Below are 21,751 nucleotides of genomic sequence, written 5' to 3'. Positions count from 1 at the left end.
AAGCCTGTGATAAACTTCTGGTCTGTGCAGACTAGTATGTAAAAGCAGCTAAACAGACAGAGATACAGCATATATAAATCACTTGTATGTGACACATAATATAATTGCACTAACACCACTTGCTACCAGTTGTTAATCCTTGAGAGCTGTTGACCGCAGGAGGGCAATCATTTGTCATCACTGGCTCTCTACCAGTGTAAAAGCAGCTGTGTAGTCTGCTTCCCAACCTGCAATCTCAAGTTCTAACCAGCCTGAAACAGTGGGAATGCAATCTATATTTCATTGCTCTCTGAAAATAAAAGGGAAAGAGCTGAACAATGTCTGTGCCATGGGGCAATTTGATATTTAACTGAAATATGAAAGAATGCAGAAAATACTTTTGCTTCGTGGTATCAACTGAACAAATGGCATGATATTTCACTTTTAAAGATAATTCCATCCTGTGAAACAGTAGGCCACGTGGAAGATTGAATTCCCTTTCGTGAGGTTTTATCTTTTAATCAAATCTCTTACCTCAGCTCCACTAGTTTCAAACAAATGATGTGGTAGCTAAAACTGGTGCCTTAGTAATATTTTCATTCTGATCCAGAGATGTAACATCTTGAGCCATGGTTATACTGAGCAGGATTTTCTCTTGTTGCTAAATGACAAAAATTGTATAATTCTATGAAAATGATTTTCAAAAGAAAGCCCAAGAGAATGCAAATGCAAAATCTGGGTTAAAAAGCAAACTGTTGGAGGAACTCTGACTGGGTTGGAGAGTGCTATTCAAGCCAAGGTATTTACTCACTCTGTGTTCACTACCATCCATAAAATCATTTCAGCAAATGGCCTCGTCTTCTTCAAAATACCTTGTAAATGTGTACCTTTTACCAAATCAAGACATGTTGCTTTCCACTCTGCTCTCAGCCCTGATTCACAGTCTCAACCCAAAACATGAACAATTCCACATAGATTCTTCTTTGCACCATGAGGAGTTTACTTTTTTGCTCAAGCAGAGGCAATCAGCAGTTCAATAAGTGAACTCAGAGTGAAACTTATGTATGAAGAGCTATAACATCAAACGTTGCTAAGACCATTGAAGTATTGAAGCTTTGTCACCGCTGTAATATTTTAGATGTTGGATACAAAAACAGCCGAGTAAATGCTTCATGTGCAGATCCTCAATTAGATCTGAAGTCTGTTACTGTTCAGATGTCGACAGACTTGCCATATTTTCACTTCTTACTGTCATATTTAAGTCTTGGCAGTAGTTTTAAAGTAAATTATTTGTGCAATGTTTTATTTCATTTAGTTGAATGTGAATATTGGTTGGAGTGAATCACAATTAGGAAAAAGGAAGTAATTGTAATTATTAAAGGCCAATCACCTCTGCCCCTGGGCATATTTCTGAAGTTTCTAAGGGCAGTTTCAGTTGCCTCATCAAAGACTTATTATTTCATATGAGAAGCAGAGCTATTTAATGATTATTCAATGTAATCTTACTCACAAGTTCAATGGTAAAACACTCTATTCCTGCTCATGGTAAGATCTGGGCAATATGAAAGTTCGGCTGTTCGGGGACATGAAACGTTCATACCTCCGAATCCTAATCATTGGACATCTCCAATACTGACCTAAGCCAAAAGTCATCTTGTTCTTCAAGTATATTAATGTTTCTTCAACTTCATTAGGCCAAAGTACTTTTAGTCCTTACCCAACACTAAAAGGGAAAGACCTTCAATATGCAGATTGCAGTGTTTCACGAAGCTGGCTCGGACTTTCTGCTGGAGCTTACTGGATGCGCAATAAAGATTAACTTTCTCAATAAACTTCATACTCATTTGTGATTGAATGGAAATAAACTCAACCGACATCTTACACATTGAATGAGTTTATGGGAATCTGCTGTCTATATGCTGGTTAACCTTTAGTCAGAGTCCTGGTATAGGGTCCAAAATCTACTTATTAGCAACAAAAAGTTATCTCTGCTTAGCAACATGGCTATAGCTGAAGATTCAGAGTCACTGAGCTGACTGAAGGCTATTAATTACCATCTTGCTGACTGTTAGGATAGGAATACTGTAGTACAGTGTGAGTGTATTTCTATGTGATGTCTATTGTCCATCCAGCCCAATATAATCTCTCTTTATTGAAAACCTTAACTGGAAAATTAGATCCTGTGCTTCATTATGAAACACAGGAAAAATTGCATATGCTGGAAATCTGGATAAATGCACAAAAAAATTACTGGAGAAACTTAGCAGGTCAGGCAGCATCTATGGAGGGAAATGAACAGTCAATGTTTCAGGCCAACACCCATCATCAGATGGTTCTCGTATCTGTTGACAATGTGAAAGGACTGTTACTTCTGAGTTTTAAATATGGAAATGAGCTTAAGTACTTTCCATCACCGAAGGATTTCTCATATCGTTTATTTTTGCTATTTAAATTTCAGTGTACTTCTAGATGAAGATGGTCACATTAAAATAACAGGTGAGTACAGACTGGATTAATTAAATTGAATATCAAACTGAGATGCACTGATATTGAACATTCAAGTTGCACACATCATTTCTGACACTCTGACAAGGTTTCAGTTTTATTAAAAGTCCTTTATGCTGCACAGACTTTGGGCTCAGCAAGGAAGCTGTTGACCATGACAAACGAGCCTATTCCTTCTGTGGAACAATAGAGTACATGGCTCCCGAGGTCGTCAATCGCCGTGGTCATACGCAAAGTGCGGACTGGTGGTCCTTTGGTGTTTTAATGGTAAGTAAAATCATCTTCTTTTGATAACAAGGGAGAATGATTCTTTTTCCAGATTTTCATCATCTGATTTCCCAAGGGACCATTGTAAGGTTGAGTGTATTTGATTTTTCTAGCTGGTAATTAAATTTAATTTCTTTTGAGGTCAGTTGGATGAGTACACACAGCAGTTGCTTGTGAGAATTGACTTTATCTTGCAAGCCAGAGGCTCTGCAATGGAGTGAATGAAATTAATGTGATATTTAATTAAATTTCACATCAGTATCAAAGCTAGGTTTTAAAGTTATAGTTTTCTTTCATTCCCTCTTGTCCAAGAAGCAGTGAATGTTTTGACATGAGAAACCCGTGTTTTGACTCTTTTCCAAAATAATCTGACAGAATAGCCAAATGGTTTTGTGGAATAAATGCAGTAGCATCTGCAAAAATATGTTTATTTATCGTCAAGTGTGATACCCTGAATGTCTTTGCAAAAAAACTGACAATCCCAATCATGCCAGGTTTTAGAAATGAATTGTTGATTTGTTAAAAAAAGTATAATAGAAATTGTTATCAGTGTGACAAGCATTTTAACTGTTGTTACAGGTTTTGTAAGTCATTAAAAATATGTCATATTCTGGTCATGAATTCTCATTGGTTGCCTCTCTGGATTAGTGCCTTTGACATTAAGTGGCTCCCACAATTTAGGAGTTAAGGCCACAGAATGGTAGAATTTTCAAACTTCTTACCGAAGTTTGATGTTTGATTTATTCAAGAAGGAAAACAACAAGGAATTATGCAGTATTCAGAGAAACGAGTGCTAAAAATCATTTGCAAAAAAAAGTAATAATCCTAATCTGTAAGGCCTAACAATTTGGTCTAAAGCAATGAGAGGCTATTTGCTAAAGCCTTCGGGGGCAAAGGACCCAAAAGCAAAAATGAAGCTTCATGGAAAAGACCAAAACCCAGCCACAGAAAGCAGGACTCTTTTCCAAAGCCATCTTGATCTGCTGATCTATCCTGCATAGTGTGTAGTACGTGAATATTTGTGAAATCCGTGCTCTGAATTAATTTTCTGTTCCATTGTTTGTGTTTGCACTCACTCCCCTCCTTTTCAGAGCTGATTTTAGAAAAGCGTTAAGTGGACTGGACCTAACTCACACTGAGTAGCAGCAATCCATATTTGCAAAGAGTTAGGGGTAACAAAATTCTTATCTCGTAATACCTATGCAGTGATGGCACATGGAGCTTATTGAAATGATGTTGATGCAGCACAAATCCTCTGGTGCTGCCTTTCCTAAAACTGATGCGCCTAATCCCATCCTGTCACACACGTTTGAAATGGCCATTCCACCAATTACATACTTTAGCCACCCCCATTTGTATAAAAGTGAGTTTTAAACCCCCATTCTATCATTTATGTAATTTTAGAACAGTTTAAATGATCAAAATGTTGCACCTTATTATACAATATCCACTGCTTCTGCAGTATGTCTGCTTGAAGTTTTTAACATTATACTTTCTAAATCATAGTCATGCAGTAAACTTTACCTCATCCCTCAATTTCCTTCCCCTTCATTACTTGACTCCAGAAATTTCATCCTTCAATGTCTCTTTAAAAGTGTTGACACATGTATGATGGGCCCAATATATTGTTGAATCATTTTAAAGATGTACAGTATATAGAATAAGTCAATGGTAGAGACCTGAATGGAAAACTAACAGTGAGATGTGCATAGATAAAGAATATTATGGGTTCTTCATAGTTAAAAGGTTGTGAATATTTGTATATGAACCTCACTTGGTTGGGGTTAAATCCTGATCTGGTGTGGCATGTTATTGCTTTGTTTTTAGTTCCATGATGAAATCCTATAGCCTTTCAGAGGATACCTTTCTATGATTGGTAATTCTATGACCACATCACTCTTCTCCTTGCAAGAATGTTCTATAGGCTCCCTAATCCTTGATTCCCCTGCCCACTTTGCCCCTTCATTTCCTTGATGGTGACCTCCAGGATTCTCAGCCCTTTGTCTGCTGGCACCCCACCACATCCCACTCTCAAAGGTTTCTTCGCTAAATTTGACTGGTTTTCACCTGATTAACCCCCTAAAGGCCAGCGTAAAGCTGGTACCTGGGCTGTCCATTCTTTTCATTACTTTCCTCCTGAGCCACCAGATCCAGGCTGACTCTAGTCTGCAGACCACCCAGGTAGCAAGTGCAGTTTCCCTTTAAGAAAACACGGCCAATGGGACAGGGCTGCAGGTAAAACTGAAAAGCAGGACCCTATGCCTCCCACTCCCTACTGTCTGACTAATTCACTCCCTGTGAGCTCAACGTCTTGTGTGCGTGCTTGGAAAGGGGCAATAAAAAAATCCTGCGAGAATCCATGTTACAGCTTTCAGGAGGATGAACCCTTGCAAGGTGTCAGTCCCTGGTAGTGTGCACGGCAGGGAACTCAAGCCAACCAACAGGCTAGAGTGTTCAGGACATCTTGAGTCCCTCATTGCTCTAGTAAGAGGTTCCCACCTACTTCGAAGGGGCATCATTCATATCAATAAGAAGAGCAGAGTGATCTGCCTCAACAACTGTCACCCAGTTGCTCTTGCACCTGCTGTGAATAAGCAGTTTGAGAGGGTGGTATTGGCTAGAGTTATCTGTTGTTTAAAGTGATAAGCAAGGGTGTTGTAGTAAGCATTTGCCTATTACCACATTAGGCCCACAACAGATGCAATCTTCACTCAGTCTTGAATCAGCAGGACAATAGGAATACCTACGTCAGGCTGCTGTTTGTTGATTTCAGCTCAGCATTCAAGACTGTCACATCCTCAGTTCTAATGAAAAAGCTCCAAAACCTGGGTCTCTGTACCCCTGTCTGCAACTGGATCCTTGACTTCCTCACCAGGAGACCATAGTCAGAGCAGATCAGAAATAACATCTCCTCCTCCATGACAATCAAAACAGGCATACCTCAGCCTGCTGCTCCTCTCTCTCTACACTCATGACTGTGTCACTAAGCACAGCTCAGACACCATCTATAAGTTCGATGATAACACAATGTCTATTGCCAGAATCTCAGATGGCAAGGAGGAGGTGTACAGGAGTGAGATAGATTGGCTGGTTGAGTGGTGTCATAACAATAACCTTGGTCTCAGCATCAGTAAACCAAGGAATTAATTGTAGGCATAATGAGTGGAGTGGATAGAGGGGAACAGGTGGATGTCTTATACTTGGATTTCCAGAAGGCGTTCGATAAGCTGCCACACAAGAGACTTAAAAATAAGATATGGATGCATGGAGTTGGAGGAAGTGTATTGGCATAGCGTATTGGCTAACCAATAGAAGGCAGAGAGTTGGTTTAAACGGGTGTTTCTCCGGTTGGTAGTCTGTGGTGAGTGGGGTGCCGCAGGGGTTGGTTCTGGGCCCGCAGCTGTTTACCATTTACATTGATGATTTGGAAGAGGGGACTGAGTGTAGCGCAGCAAAATTTGTTGATGACACTAAACTGAGTGGAAAAGCAAATTGTACAGAGGATGTGGAGAGTCTGCAGAGGGATACGGATAGGTTAAGTGAGTGGGCCAAGGTCTGGCAGATGGAATACAACGTTGGTAAATGCGAGATCATCCACTTTGGAAGGAATAATAGAAAAGCAGATTATTATTTAAATGGTGAACGATTGCAGCATGCTGTTGTGCAGAGTGAGTTGGGAGTGCTTGTTCATGAATCGTAAAAAGTTGGCTTGCAGGTACAACAGTTTATTAAGAAGGCAAACGGAATGTTGGCCTTCATTGCTAGAGGGATTGAATTCAAGAGCAGGGAGGTCATACTGCAACTATACAGGGTACTGGTGAGACACCACCTTGAATACTCCATGCAGTTCTGTTCTCCATATGTAAGGAAGGATATACAGGCTTTGGAGGCAAAGCAGAGGAGGTTCACCAGGTTGATTCCAGGGATGAAGGGGTTAACCGATAGGAGAGATTAAGTCACCTGGGACTAAACTCTCTGGAATTCAGAAGAATGAGAGGGGATCTTATAAAAACATACAAAATTTTGAAAGGGAGAGATAAGATAGAAGTAGGAAAGTTGTTTCCATTGGTAGGTGAGACTAGAATTAGGGGACATTGCCTCAAGATTCAGGGGAGATTTACGACGGAGATAAGGAGAAACTGTTTTTCCCAGAGAATGGTGAATCTGTGGAATTCTCTGCCCAGGGAACCAGTTGAGGCTTCTTCACTAAATATATTTAAGATGCAGTTAGATAGAATTTTACATAGTAGGGGAATGGTATAGTTATAATAGTTTAGTAGTAGGTTATGGGGAAAAGACAGGTATATAGAGCTGAGTTCTCAGTCAGATCAGCCATGATCTTATTGAATGGCAGGGCAGGCTCAATGGGCCGATGGTCTACTCCTGCTCCTATTTCTGGTGTTCTTATGACTTTATGAAGGGAAAGTCAGAAGAATTTACGCTGGCCATCATCAAGGGTCTAGCAGTTGAAAGAGTGAACAGCTTCAAGTTACTGGGCATCATCATCTCTGAAGACCTACCCTGGAACCCATATTGATGTAATTACGAAGAAGGCACACCAGCGGCTATATTTCATTGGATGTTTGAAGAGATTTTTTATGTCACCAAAGACATTTCACAGGTGTACGGGGGAAAGGATTCTATCTGTTTGCATCACTGTCTGGTATGGAGGCTGCAATGCACAGGATCAGTAAATGCTTCTGGCTCAACCATGGGCACCTACCTCCCACCATCAAGGTGGTCTTCAAAAGGTGATGCCTCAAGAAGTTGGCATCTCACCATCCAGGACATACCTTCTTCTCAGTACTACCATCAAGGAGGTGGTACTGGAGCCTGAAGACACACACTCATCATTTTGGGACCAGCTTCTTCCCCTCTGCCATCAAGTTTTTGAATGATCCATGAACACTATTTTGCTCTCTTTTTGCACTTTATTTATTTAAAAAAAGATCTTATTCTAACTTATAGCATTTTTGTATGTATCGCCATGTATTGCTGCCTCAAAACTGCAATTATTGTGCACTTCTTGTTATCTTCCTGAAAGAACTCATGGCATCTTTTTATCCAAGACCTGCGGTGACACTGTATCCCATTCTCAGCCATCCTTCAATGTTTCCCAATTAGATGAACTTCCCTCAACTGTCGCCACCTGTTCCAGACACCATCATCCCATTTAAGAGATATTTGTAGCTTAAGTTGAACTTCTAACTTGTGGTACTGACTGCAAATTATTAGTTGGCCAACTGCATGGTGACTGCTTAATAACGCCAACTAAGTTCTTGGTCAACATTGTTTGATTAGTTTTGAATTGGTAAATGATTGTGCATCATGAGTTTCCAGTGTGCTGGTTCAAGAAATTCTGCAAGTTAACATGAAGATACAACAAGTAATTAGAAAGACAAAGCAAAAGTGTGTTGGTCTTTTTTGCAAGTAAATTCTGGTTTAAGTGTAAGGTTTCATGCTTGAATTAATTGGGGCTTTTCTTGGGACCACATTTGATTTGGTCATGAAAAATTTGAAGGGGTAGCCTCTTAAAAGGAAGAGGAAGTGCAGTCTTGTTGGAAGCTGGCAATGGAGTGGTGAGAATAACTTTCCTCATTTTTCGGTGCATAGCTCTTGCTGTGAGTGAATATGGATTGTTTCATTATCAAGGATCAGTCATTCGTGAAAATCAGTGCTCTTCGTTTTAATTCTGCCTCATATAAACAGGAATATTTGCATTTAATCACTGTTCAGAGATAGTGTGAATCAACAAATCTGTCGTTAGTCCTATCAGCAGCCTTTGTCCAGAATCAGCTATTATGCCTTCATTATACTGCAGTCCAGTATATTCCATAAGACCATGTGATATCAGAGCAGAATTAAACCGTTTGGATCATTGAGTCTGCTCTACTAATCAATCATAGTTGATTTATTATCCTTCTCAATGCAGTTCTTCTGCCTACTCCATGTAACCTTTGACACCATTACTAATCAGGAAACTATTAACCACTGAATTAAATATGTATATCCAATCACTTGGCCTCTACAGCCATCCATGGCAGTGAATTCTACATATTCACACACTTTGGTTGGCGGGTTTCCTCCTTATTCCTTCTAAAAGAACACCACTCTATTCTAAAACTGTGCCCTCTTGTTCTAGACTCCCCCACCATGGGGAACATCTTCTCCACATACATTATGTTTCGGCTTTTGAATACTCAGTAGGTTTCAATGAGATTTCCCCCAAACTCCAGTGAGTACAGGTCCAGAGCCATCATGTGCACCTTTTATCCCAGAATCATTCTTACGAATCTTCTCTGGACTCTCTCCACTTCCAGCACATCTTTCCTTAGATAAGAGGCCCAAAATAGCTCACAATACTCTGTGCAGTCTGACCAATGCCTTATAAAACCTCAGCATTATATCCTTGCTTTTATATTCTAGTTCTCTCCAAATGAATGCTAACATTGCATTTGCCTTCCTTACCACCAACTCAACATCCAAGTTAACCTTTTGCAAATCCTGCAAAAGGACTCACAAGTCCCTTATAATTCCTAACTCCCTTTGTACCTCTGATTTCTGAATTTTCTCCCAGTTTAGAAATTAATCTACACCTTTATTCCTTACACCAAAGTGCATGACCATAAACTTCCCTGCACTATATTCCATCTGCCACTTCTTTCCTATTCTCCTGATCTGTCCAAGTCCTTCTGCAGACTCTCTGCTTTCTTAACACTACCTGCCCCTCCGAGAACCTTTGTATCATCCACAAATTTGTCCACATTCACATTACTGAAATCAAAGGACTGCGAATATGGCACCCTAGCAAACCATATATTAGAGTACCACTTTAAGACTGAGGCTTAAGCTCCTGTTTGATGTATCGCTGTCATTATGTTGTCCTCTAAAATAGTCTGCAGGTCATCTATGTGCAAAAGTAGTGACCACAGTTATTTAAATTGTCTGTTTTTAACTTAGCCCCTCGTGGTGTATAGCACATTCTCATTAAACCCTCTATAGAAAATGAATGCGTTCTGGTGACTTGGAAGAAATGTGTATTAAGTTGAATAGAAAATATATAGAATTTTCATTTTAATTTCTTTTAAAATCCATGCAGTATACTCATTACCAAGGAGTCTACATGTTAATATTCATGCTTCAAAGCTCAGCTTTGGGAAGCAAGCTCTGTACTGCCCACTCACCAAGCCTGTGGTTTGATTATCATCTATCAGAGCTGTGAACAGTGTCAGAAATCAGCACCAGTTTGAGCTGACATGTACTTGGCTGCAGAGATATTATACAACATGAGGTCAAATGACAGTGCCTGCAGTCTCATTTTCATGGTGCATGAAAAACATTAACATTTAATGAATGGCAGAGAGTAGGCAGAATATATCTTTCTCATTATTGTTTGTAACACTTTATTTTTAGTTGCAGTGTTGTTAGTTTTAGCAGATAGTGTATTGTGGAACAGTGAATTAATTGATAAATCTTTTTAAGGAAGGGAATGTCAAAATATAACCTCGAATGTGGCAGAATAAACTATCAAAGAAGTACAATAAAACTTTTGACTGAATATTCTCTCCATATCTTGGAGCACTGCATCATGCTCAGCAAGATAGTAAATGCTACTAGTTGACTGTGTGTAGTGGTATATGCTTCATTAATCCAGGATACATCTGCTGCCATTCATACATTGTCAACAGTCACCTGATCTTTATCATCCATTATCTTGATTCAGATTCACCACGAATTATTAAATAGCTAAGCTACAACCACTATCATGCTGAGTATTATTTTCTTTCTTCCCAGCAGACCTTGGAAACGTTTATCCAAAAATTAAATATTCTTGGCAAACTAACTATTTGATTCTTAACATTCAGCTAGAATGGCATATTTTAGTTTTTAATCTCAGTTTATTTTGGAGTGGCTTTAGTGAATGGCCAATTTAAACTGTTTCCAAATGACGGATTAGGGAAATGCACATGAAAAAACAAGGTGGAATTGTTTCAAGGGAGCAATTTGAAAATAATTGTTTGAAATATAACTGAAACCTGAACAATAGTCCATTATATAGAGCTGCAAAGTTCATTGGATAGAAATTTTCAGTGATGCTTGAGATTACCAGCCACCCAGTCTCACAAAGAAGCTGTTAAACTTAGAAGGAAATAAAGAAAGTAAATTTGTTGTGGCTGCAAAAATATGGGATGATGATTTGGATATGTGTTCTTTTCTTAACCAGTTTTAACGTGTCTCCACACATGCTTTATAAGTTTTGAATGAAGAGAATACGTTCTTATCAGATTTACCTTAGTATTCAATTGATTATTTTACATCAGTAAATCCAATCCTTTTCATTTCCTATATCTCAATGTTTTGTTATTTCTTTCACATTTGTCTTTTTGCACCTCTTTGTCCAGGTGTTGTAGAAATTAACTTGAGGGCTGTCAGGGTAAGGATCGCAAATTCTTCCTCATCGGGAAGTTCAGTAATAACACGTCCTCCTCACTGACCAGCAACACAGGCACATCTAAAGGATGCATGCTTAACCACAGCTCTACTCTTTCTGCACTTATCACTACGTGTCTAGGCTACACTCATCACTGCATGGATAGGGTACAGCTCAAAGTTCATCTGTAAATTCACTGATACCTCCGCTGTTGTTGGCAGAAAACATGGTAAAAGAACATTATAATGACATCTTAGATGGCAATGAGGACGTGTATAGGGGTGAGATAGATCAGATAACTGAGTCATTTTGCTACAACAACCTTGACTCAGTGTCAGCAAGACTAAGGAATTGATTGTGGGATTGAGGAAGGGGTGTTTGGGAGAACACCCATTGAGGGGTCAGCAGTGGAAAGGGTGAGCAGTTCAAGTTCCTGATCTTAGAGGATCTATCCTGCACACAGCATATTGATGCATTGTGAAGAAGGCATCCAGCAGCTGTACTTTATTAGGAGTGAGAAGGGATTTCTTATATCAGCAAAGACGAGATGCACCGTAGAAAGCATTATGACCTAAAGGTTATACACTCAGCCTGCTCCTTCATAGGCACAAGCCTTTCCACCATCAGGGTCATATTTAAAAGGTGCAGCATCCATTGTTACAGACCCTCACTGTCCAAGACATGCCTTCATCTTGCTACAGCAACCTGGGAGGAGATACAGGAGCATGAAGACACAGGCTCAATAGCTCCAAACACGAGGAAATCTGCAGATGCTGGAAATTCAAACAACAACACACAGGGTCTCGGCCCGAAACGTTGACAGCGCTTCTCCCTATAGATGCTGCCTGGCCTGCTGTGTTCCACCAGCATTTTGTGTGTGTTGTTTGGCTCAATAGCTCCGTTTTCTCTGTCCTCAGATTTCTGAACAGTCTATGAACACCTGACCACTACCTTGTTTTTCATATTAGAATATTTTTTTTCACCACATCTTGCCCTGTAAGCTATCTTGGTAAAAGAACATTAAATATCTGTCAAATGATAAATGAGTAAATATATTATAATGACATAATATGAGATCCTTGTGCTCAGCACAGACCTGAGGCTGAAAACTGGCAATTTTCCACGTATGGATCAACTTGAAACCAAACAAAAGCCTTTTGTCTATGAAATCACAGAATCTTTCTGCAGAAGCTAATTTCAGACTAGCACACTATACAGCTTTGTTCATGGTTTTCCATGATCACCACAGAGCCTGTTAATAAGCTATCTTTTCCATTAGTATTGTCCCTATTCAACCCAACTATTATTGAGAGAGAGGGAGAGGGAGAGAGTGACAATGACATTGTGAGAGTGGGAGAGAGTGGGGGGAAGAGAGAGAGAGAGAGAGAAAGAGAGAGGGAGAGAATGAGAGTGACAGAGTGGGAGAGTGGGGGCGAGAGGGGGAGAGAGAGAGAGAGAGAAAGAGATTTTCACAGTACAAACCATATTTATGAAAGTCCAACAAAGTATTTGTTTGGTAAATGTCTTCATTTTGTTACTGATTGGTTGACTGATTTGAACAGCCAAATGAAGTATGCAGATCATGTTGGCAGAGCTATATGAGCATTGGTGATGTCTCTAACGTACCTGTTTTAACTTCATTGCCTAGTTTGAAATGTTGACGGGGTCGTTGCCTTTTCAAGGAAAGGACAGAAAGGAAACCATGGCACTTATCCTCAAGTAAGTTATGTGTGAGAATCATCACAGCTTTGTCTGGTTAGCCTCAGTGTGTGATGAAGCAGAACTCCTGATGCTTTGGAAGAAAGGAAAAGCACAGGCGATTATATCTGAACAAGTATGCTGTTGTACATGTATAATGAGAAGCTGCTGCTTTTAACCGAGTTATATAGTACAGTTGCTATAACCTAAGTACTTAATGGGGTTGGATCATGTGGTTTACTTCCCCATGTCTCTGTATGTCTAAATGTACATACTGAAACATACTTTTCTATTTGCCCTACTACTCTAAGCCATTCTCACTCTGGGGTATAGTAGTAGGGATATACGTTGGGCACTTTTGTGCCACTACTCTTTATACCAAAGCAACTCACTACATTATTAGATCTTTTGCTCTGATACCATCAATTCTATCTTGTCTTGCCTGGTATTCCTCACAAAAACTCTTAGTTCCCCACTGTGGAGTTGGTCTGCAGACTTGCCTCCCAGCTTACGAGGTTAGGTCACCTACTGCAGAGCACCACTGACTGTCAAAGCCTGTATGATTGTAGCAGCCCATTTGTACTGAGCCAACCATGCCACGCTGATGTGCTCCCAGTAAAATACTGTGTTAGAACCACACTGGACCAGGCAGCATGGCAGAGGGGCAAGCAGTCTGTTTTCAAGGTCGTGAAAGAGTTGTCCAAATATCTGAAAAAGCAAATTCTGTCCTCAGATCTATTTTGAAAAGAAATATTAACTAGAGACTCGGCATTTCCATAAACATACAAAGGCTTGTTCACTTAAATGTGACAGTATAATAAAAACTATTTAAAGAGTTCCCGTTTCTGTATTTATGCTATATAAAGGTAAAAAGTCAGGCTCCATTAATAAACTGATCAGTTTACCTCTTTCTCTAGAATCTGTTTAAGTGTTCAAGATTTTTCATGTATCTTATTGTTTATTCCAAAGGTTCTCAGACATTATTTAATACATAAAAATATAATCTAAGATTGCTTCTAAGGCAAATAAAGAGTGGTGTATTATGAGGTACAAAGTGAATGACAGTTAGTAAAATTCCTTATGACTTTGGTTGAATAAGCCAAAAATCATAAAGCAGCACAAACCTGGGATGTTCCAAATTTAAACTGTGACCTAAATTCAGACAGCTGATTTTGGCCTGAGTATATATATAACAATTCCATTTAACGTTCTTGGCCTAAGAAGAGAGTCGGTCAGAATACTTGTTCCTAACTGCCAACGTAATCTCTCCTGGAGGGTGCTTACGCAAGTATTGAGTATGCACAGGATATTATCAGTTGGATTGACAACTGTGACTCATCAGGTTCCTGTCAGTATCTCTCTTGGTCCTCAGTCCCCAAATGATTATTTAACCAAAGTATCACCAGGGTCCATCCTTTGGGTATACTGTTTTCAGGAGAGGGATTGAAAGATAAGGAATAGGAGGAAAGTCAGAGAAGAAAAGAAATACATTTCCCCAAACTGTTTTAAAATAATTCTGTTTGCTTAAACGACTGAGAGATATTTGTCATGTTTGTTTTCTAGAGCAAAACTGGGAATGCCACAATTCTTAAGCCCAGAAGCCCAAAGCCTTTTACGAGCACTTTTCAAGCGGAATCCTTGCAACAGACTAGGTAGATATGGTTTACATCGTCCTGTAAAATTGCAACACCAACTAGAAGTGTAGATCAGAAAATTAACCGTTCTTAATTATATGATATTAATCTGTACATTTTATCAAAGAGCATTGGTAGTTTATTCATAGACATCAAAGTAGAGAACAGCTGACACATTTGGGGTCTGTGAAAGAAGTAAGTTAGTGTATTTCCATTTAGTTGTGATTCATAGCTCTTACCATTGAAAGATATTTTCTGATGGAATTAAGATAAAGGAAACCACCGTCCTCTGACTTATCTGTTATTATTTTACTATTTTATTCTGTTTTGCAAATGAGCACTCATTTTGAAATGATCAGTTTCATTGGTCGAGGAAACTTAAAAAACATATAACGTAGGAAGGAAAAGCACAGTGCAGAGCCTTCTACTCAGGATGTTATTCTGACCTTTTGACGCATTCCAAGATGAACCTAACCTTTCCCTCACACGTAGCCCTCTATACTTCTTTTACCCATGTGCCTAAGAGTCCCTTAAATGTCCCAAATGCATCTGCCCCAAGCAGTACCCATGGCAGCACATTCAAATGTGCTTAACACCCTGAGTCGTAAAAACCTGTCTCTCATATCCCACCCTCCACTTTCCTTCAAACACCTCAAAAGTATGTCCTCATATTAGCCATTACCACCCGGGGAAGAAAGCAGTGACTGTCACATCTTTCCTATAATGAGGTGACTGGGACTGAAGGCAATATTTCAAGACTGGTACAACTGGAATATTGTAGAGCTGCAACATTACCTCATGGCTCTTGAACTCAATTCCTTGATTAATGAAGGCCAACATACTATAAACCTTCTTAACCACCTGATCGACTTGAACAGCATCTTTGATGGATCTATGGACTTGGACCTCAAGGTTCCTCTGTTCCCCCACACCGCTAAGAATCTGCCATTTAACCTAGCTTCAAATTCAACCTTCCAAAGTATGCCTTCTTCATCTTCTCAGTCTTGTTTTACGGCGGTTGGCATCCAGCTTAATGGTGCATTACCGACACCTTCTGCTCTGGAGTGTGGATCAGACGATAGTCTTACATTCTAAATCCCTTCACCCGTTTTCTTCTCTCTCTCTCTCTCTCTCTCTCTCTCTCTCTCTCACACACACACACACACACACCCCACACATACACACACACACACACACACACGCACACACACACACACCCCACACATACACACACACACACACACACACACACACACCACACACACACACACCCCACACATACACACACACACACACACACACACCACACACACACACCCCACACATACACACACACACACACACACACACACCACACACACACACCCCACACATACACACACACACACACACACACACACACACACCACACACACACACACACACACACACACACACACACACACACACACACACACACACACACACACACACACACACCACACACACACACCATCTACACTTTATCCTTGCTTCTCTGACCATCCTAGTACCCTATTCCTGCTTATCCATCATGCCCTATAAAAAACCCCTGTATCCCTTAAGAAAGCTGAAAATACCCTGACGTGTGCCCTCTCACCCATGCTCAGTAACCCTTTTAATGTAAATTCCTGCACCCTCAATTCCTTTAGATTAATTCTCATCATCTCTGTCTGTATCCCATACTTTCTGCAACTTCACACAATCCTGTCTGGAGTTTCCCTATCATTTTCAATGTTTTGTTTAATGCACAGTGCCCCAGCCTTAATCTAGTCCACACAGTTTCCTCTCTTCTATATCCAAAGTATGTCATTGGATGGAACTCTATCTGCCACTTCTCAGCCCAGCTTTGTATTCTATCAATGCCCTATTGTAATCTATGGCAATCTTCTACAATATCTGCAACATCAACAACCTTTATGCCATTTGCAAATGTACTAGCCCTTTCCTTTCCTGATGCACCATCAAAAACTCTGAGATGTGGGTTAAGGTAGGCTTTTATTGGCTGGAAGAAAGCACAAGCAGCAAGTGACCATCACACAACATCCTGGAGACTGAGGAAGGGGCTGTGTCTCCAATCGCCTTTATACAGGGGTCTGTGGGAGGAGCCACAGGAGCAGTCAGCAGGGGGGGCATGTCCAGACAGGTATATGTAGTTCACCATAATTCCTCATCCAAGTCATTTATAAAAATCACAAACAGCAAGGTCCCAGAATGGATCCCTTGGAACATTTCTCGTCCCGGACCTCTAGGCCGAATATGCTCCATTTACTACCATCCTTTGCCTTCTGTGGGCAAGGCAATTCCAAATCCACATGGCAAACTTTCCATGAATCTCTTGCTTCAGACTTTCTTAATGAGCCAACTTTGGGGAAACTTGCAAATGTCATATTAAAATACAAATGCGCCACATCCACTGTTTTACCTTCATCAACTTGTTTTATCACTTCCTCAAGACTTTAATCAGGTTCATGAGGCATGATTTGTCCCTCACAAAGCCATGCTGAATATCCCTAATCTGACTATGCTTCTCCAAATGCTTGTAAACCCTGTCACTAAGAGTCCTCTCCTATAGTTTGCCCACCACTGATGTAAGCCTCACTGGTCTATAATTCCTGTGATTTCCTTTCTTGAACAAAGGAATAACATTTGCAATCCTCCAGTGTTCTGGTACAAACTCCGTGGCCAGTGAGGATGCAAAGATCATTGCCAATGATGCAACAAACTCTTCCCTCTCCTGCTGTAGTCATCTGGGATATATCCCATCCGACCCCAGGAACATAGCTATCCTAATGTTTTTGAAAAGTTCCAACATATCCTCTTTCTTAACCTGAAATTAGCCTGTTCTACCCTGATCACACATTTGTTGAGGTCCTTCTCATTGGTGAATACCGAAGCAAAGTATTCATTAAGGACCTCTCCTACCTCGTCTGACTCCAGGCACAAGTTTTCTCTTTTATCCCAAATGATCCTTTCTCATTTTTCTTGAATTATTTTAAGTATATTTCTTCAGCTTTTTCTTCTCAATGTTTGCAAAGAAATAAACGTGGTTATCAGGTGAAGAAAGAACATTATATTAACAAAAGTGATAGAACACAAAATTACTTTCTAAACATGGGAAATTATTTGAAGTTGCAATCTGCTTCTTAAAATCAAATTGAGATCTGAACAATAAAATGGGAAACTCATGTCTAATTTTGTTAGTCTTATATTGGTGTCTTTTAATCATTTTACATATGCCATTTTTATTATGAAGAAGATATTTAAATTTACAATACAGCTTTATATTTCATAAAAAAGAAATGCTCTAAAGAGAATACTGGTTTTGACATCATATAGCATGAAGTAAAATAATTGTGTTTGTAATATTAGCTTTCATTTGAGCCACTTACATGTACAGTGGGTGAAATTTGGAATGCATGGTCAAATTATGGTAGTAGAGCATTCTCACAATACTTTAAGAGGTAAATTCAAGGTGACACTTGAGAATGCCTTTGCGTAGAAGTCCACACATTGAGAACTGGGAAATGGAATGACATGGTTAGGTGTTTGATGGTGGGTTCAGCAGTGAACGAAAGAGCCTCTGTGTGTGCTGTATGATTCAACGACTCTTAAGTCCCAAAGATACAAATTCCAGTCTGTGTAATGCATAGATCAGAATGTTGCACTTTATTAAGCAATGACTTTTCAGAAGCATTGATTTTTGTGCTTGTGTTTTTATGTGGTTTTAAGGTGCAGGACCTGATGGTGTTGAGGAGATAAAACGGCATTGTTTCTTTGCAACTATAGACTGGAATGTAAGTACATCACTGTCATTCTGAAGGCTAACAGTTTGAATTTTTCTCTTATGAATGAAAAAAACTTAATATTCCTAATCGGCTTATTTACAATTAGTACTGTTTAAGATAAAATGCATACCTTGTTTATGCTATGCAGAATAATTTGATAGACTTTGGCTTTTGTTGTTTTTCGAGGGTTTCTTGAAATGGAGTAATCAGGTAGCCATAATGCAAAGTGGTATGGGTATAAAGTATTTTCTGCAGCATTCTCTAGGCCTGAGAGAGACGTTATTCCCTTCAGTTCCGTGGGTTTTGAGGTGACTAGTGAGGCGAATGTGGGAGCTGTGGTCTGGGGTTGGGTTGGGTTGTTGTTTATGATGCATGAGCCAGTGCTTCAAGGTTCTCTGTGCTGCCCGGAATGCTGTTTTCCCTTTTGAACTACCATTAACCCATAGACTGTCCACAAGTCATTACATTTCTTCAAGGATATTTTGAGAATATCTTTGAATCTTTTATTTCGCCCACCTAGTAATCCTCTGCAGCGATGGCGCTTGGATCAGAGTATTTATTTTTGAACATGTGCCCAAGGAAGGTAGCTAGAGCATTGATGAAGACATGTTGTTCTGGGAGAGGATACTGACACTGGTTTGCTTCTGTTTATTTTGGCAGCATTTTGCAGTTGTAGCAATGATAGTTTCTTTCTCCTGCTTTGAGGTGACTGCTGTTGGTTGCCTAGCTTTCAGAAGTGCTTAGAAAGGCAGAGATTGTTGTTACCTGGTAGACTATGAGCTTTCTCCTCAGTTTCAGTTTTTGATCTTCCAATATACTTTTCTTCAGATGGTTAAATGCTGTGTCAGAACAGTATAGGTAATAGGGAATTTCATCACTGCCTTCACCTAGAGGTTTCTCTTGGGATATGAGGGGGACGATGGGTACATCTTCTGGACCTCATCATGTACGAGAGCAGCTGTCAGGGACATTTGTCTTACTGATGTTAAGTTTATGACCTATTCTATTGTAAGTTTCCATGAATGAGCTGACAGTGACTCGTACCTCAGCCTCCAAATTTGCGCACATCATTGTTCAATAATTGAATGTAGAATGAAATGGTGGAAGCATTCAAAAGCTCCGGCAGCATTTGTGGACAGAGGAGCAGAGTTACGTTGCAGGTTGTCCTTGTTCTGGAGCAGGAGCATCATGGGTTTATTTTTCCCATTCGCCCAACAAGCTAGATCTCCCATAGGTAGAGTCGTGTCTGAGATGATGCTGTATTGAAATATTGTACAATGCACTGAGGCGATGACTCAGCCTTGCTTGAAACCAGTTTACATTGAGACTATGTGCACCCACTTGTTAAAACGGGAGCTTGCGTGCTGCATCAGATGAGTGCTCCATCATGTCTCTCACTTGATAGGGACCCTACAAGTCTACAATTAAAGTTGTTGTGAAGTCTGTTTCAAAAATCTGAAATAAATTAGATATATAAAAAGTAACAGATTATCTTGAACAAAATTGCTAAATTTTATAAAAAACTTGGTAGTTCGTCACACATATGGCAAAATGTTTTTTTATTACTTACTATTGGTAATAGAAATTTACTAGGTGCTTACTCTGAATCTTCAGTAACTTTTTAACATAGTAGTGCGTTGCTATAAACTTTCCTAATGAAAGTTTGCATATTCATTATCTGCATATTAATGTGCTTATCTATTCATACAAAAACAAAGTACTGTGGATTCTGGAAAACTGAAATAAATATGGAAATTCTTGGAATGCTCAGAACATCAGTTATCTGCAGATAAAGAAACATAGTTACCTTTTCAACAGAACAGGAAAAAGTTAGAAAGCTAAAATATTTAAAATAGAGATAGAAAAGGGCGTAGTGCACCAAAGGTTTAAAAGGAAGACCGCTATATACAGTGGCCATCGTTGGAGTGGACTGAGTCAGAGTGGGATGGCTTTGGCTCAACAGGCTTCGGTGTGAACAGGCAGAGGTGAGGGTAGGTTCCGGTAAGTTTTGTTTTTGTTCATTTAGAGTAGAGAGAATGCCAGGCAGGATGTGGGAAATCAGGGAGACCAGGGGTCTCCCTAACAACGGCACCTGCAAGAAGTGCATCCAGCTGCAGCTCCTACCAAACTGCATTCAGGAACTGGAGCAAGAGCTGGATGACCTCTGGATCATTCGGGAGAATGGGAAGTTTATAGATAGTAGCTACAGGGAGGTAGTTACGCCAAAGGAGCAGTGCACAGGTAATTGGGTTACCGTCAGGCGAGGGAAGGGGAAAGGGCAGGCAGAGCAGGGCTCCCCTGTGGCCATTCCCCTCAACAACAAGTAGACCGATTTGGATTCTGTTTGGGGGGATGATTTACCTGGGACAAGCTGTGGAAGCCAGATCTCTGGCACTGAGTCTGGTTCTGCAGTGCAGAAGGGAGGGTGGAAGAAGAGGAGAGTGGTAGTGATGGGTGAGTCGATAGTTAGAGGTACAGACAGGAGATTCTGTGGTCACAACAGAGTCTCCTGGATGGTTTTTTGCCTCCCGGTGCCAGGGTCAGGGATGTCTCTGATCGCATGCACAGCATTCTGAAATGGGAAGGTGGGCAGCCAGATGTCATGGTACACATCGGTACCAATGGTGTAGGAAGAAAGAGTGAGGAAGTCCTGAAGAGTGAGTACAGAGAGCTTGGTAGGAAGTTAAAAAGCAGGACCTCGAGGGTGGTAATCTCAGGATTGCTGCCTGTGCCACTTGCCAGTGAGGGTAAGAATAGGATGCTCTGGCAGATGAACACGTGGCTATGGAACTAGTGTAGGGGGCAGGGTTTCAGATTTCAGGATCATTGGGACCTCTTCTGGAGCAGTTGGGACCTGTACAAGAGAGACGGGTTACACCTGAACTACAGGGAGACCAATATCCTTGCAGGGAGGTTTGTTAGTGCTATCAGAGGGGGTTTAAACTAGATTTGCAGGGGGATGGGAACCAGAGTGCCAGAGTAGATAGTGGAACAGGGGTGAAAATAAATGATGTTAAAGTTTCATGCAAAGGCATAAATAGAAGGGTTGTGTGTGGTGGTAATAATCTTCTGAGGTGTGTCTATTTCAATGCGAGGAGTATTGTGGGGAAGGCTGACGAGCTGAGGGCGTGGATTGACATGTGGAATTATGACATTGTTGTCATTAGTGAAACTTGGCTACAGGAGGGGCAGGACTGGCAGCTTAATGTTCCAGGGTTCCGACATTTCAGACGTGATACGGGCAGAGGGATGAAGGGTCGGGGGGGTGGGGGGTGGCATTGCTAGTCAGGGAAAATGTTACAGCAGTGCTCAGGCAGGACAGATTAGTGGGCTTGCCTACCGAGGCCATATAGGTGGAGCTGAGAAACAGGGGTTGTATTATAACCACCCAATAGTCAGCGAGAATTGGAGGAGTAATTCTGTAGAGAGAT

At 40.4% G+C, this 21,751-nt stretch overlaps 1 protein-coding gene across 1 annotated transcript in view; it reads left to right on the top strand.

Annotated features, from left to right (window-relative positions):
- Positions 1–21,751, top strand: part of rps6ka2 (ribosomal protein S6 kinase, polypeptide 2) — a 154,491-nt gene that overhangs the window by 89,461 nt on the left and 43,279 nt on the right. Inside the window, exons 7-11 of the mRNA XM_059985355.1 lie at positions 2,438–2,475; positions 2,609–2,751; positions 12,831–12,901; positions 14,444–14,532; positions 18,265–18,329. Of these exons, the coding sequence (XP_059841338.1) occupies positions 2,438–2,475; positions 2,609–2,751; positions 12,831–12,901; positions 14,444–14,532; positions 18,265–18,329 (406 nt within the window). The remainder of the gene's footprint in view (positions 1–2,437; positions 2,476–2,608; positions 2,752–12,830; positions 12,902–14,443; positions 14,533–18,264; positions 18,330–21,751) is intronic.

This window comes from Hypanus sabinus, chromosome 12 (genome assembly GCF_030144855.1).
Source record: "Hypanus sabinus isolate sHypSab1 chromosome 12, sHypSab1.hap1, whole genome shotgun sequence".
Lineage (NCBI taxonomy): Eukaryota > Metazoa > Chordata > Chondrichthyes > Myliobatiformes > Dasyatidae > Hypanus > Hypanus sabinus.
Note: the sequence above shows the minus strand (reverse complement) of the source record. Positions and strands in the feature narration are given on the sequence as shown.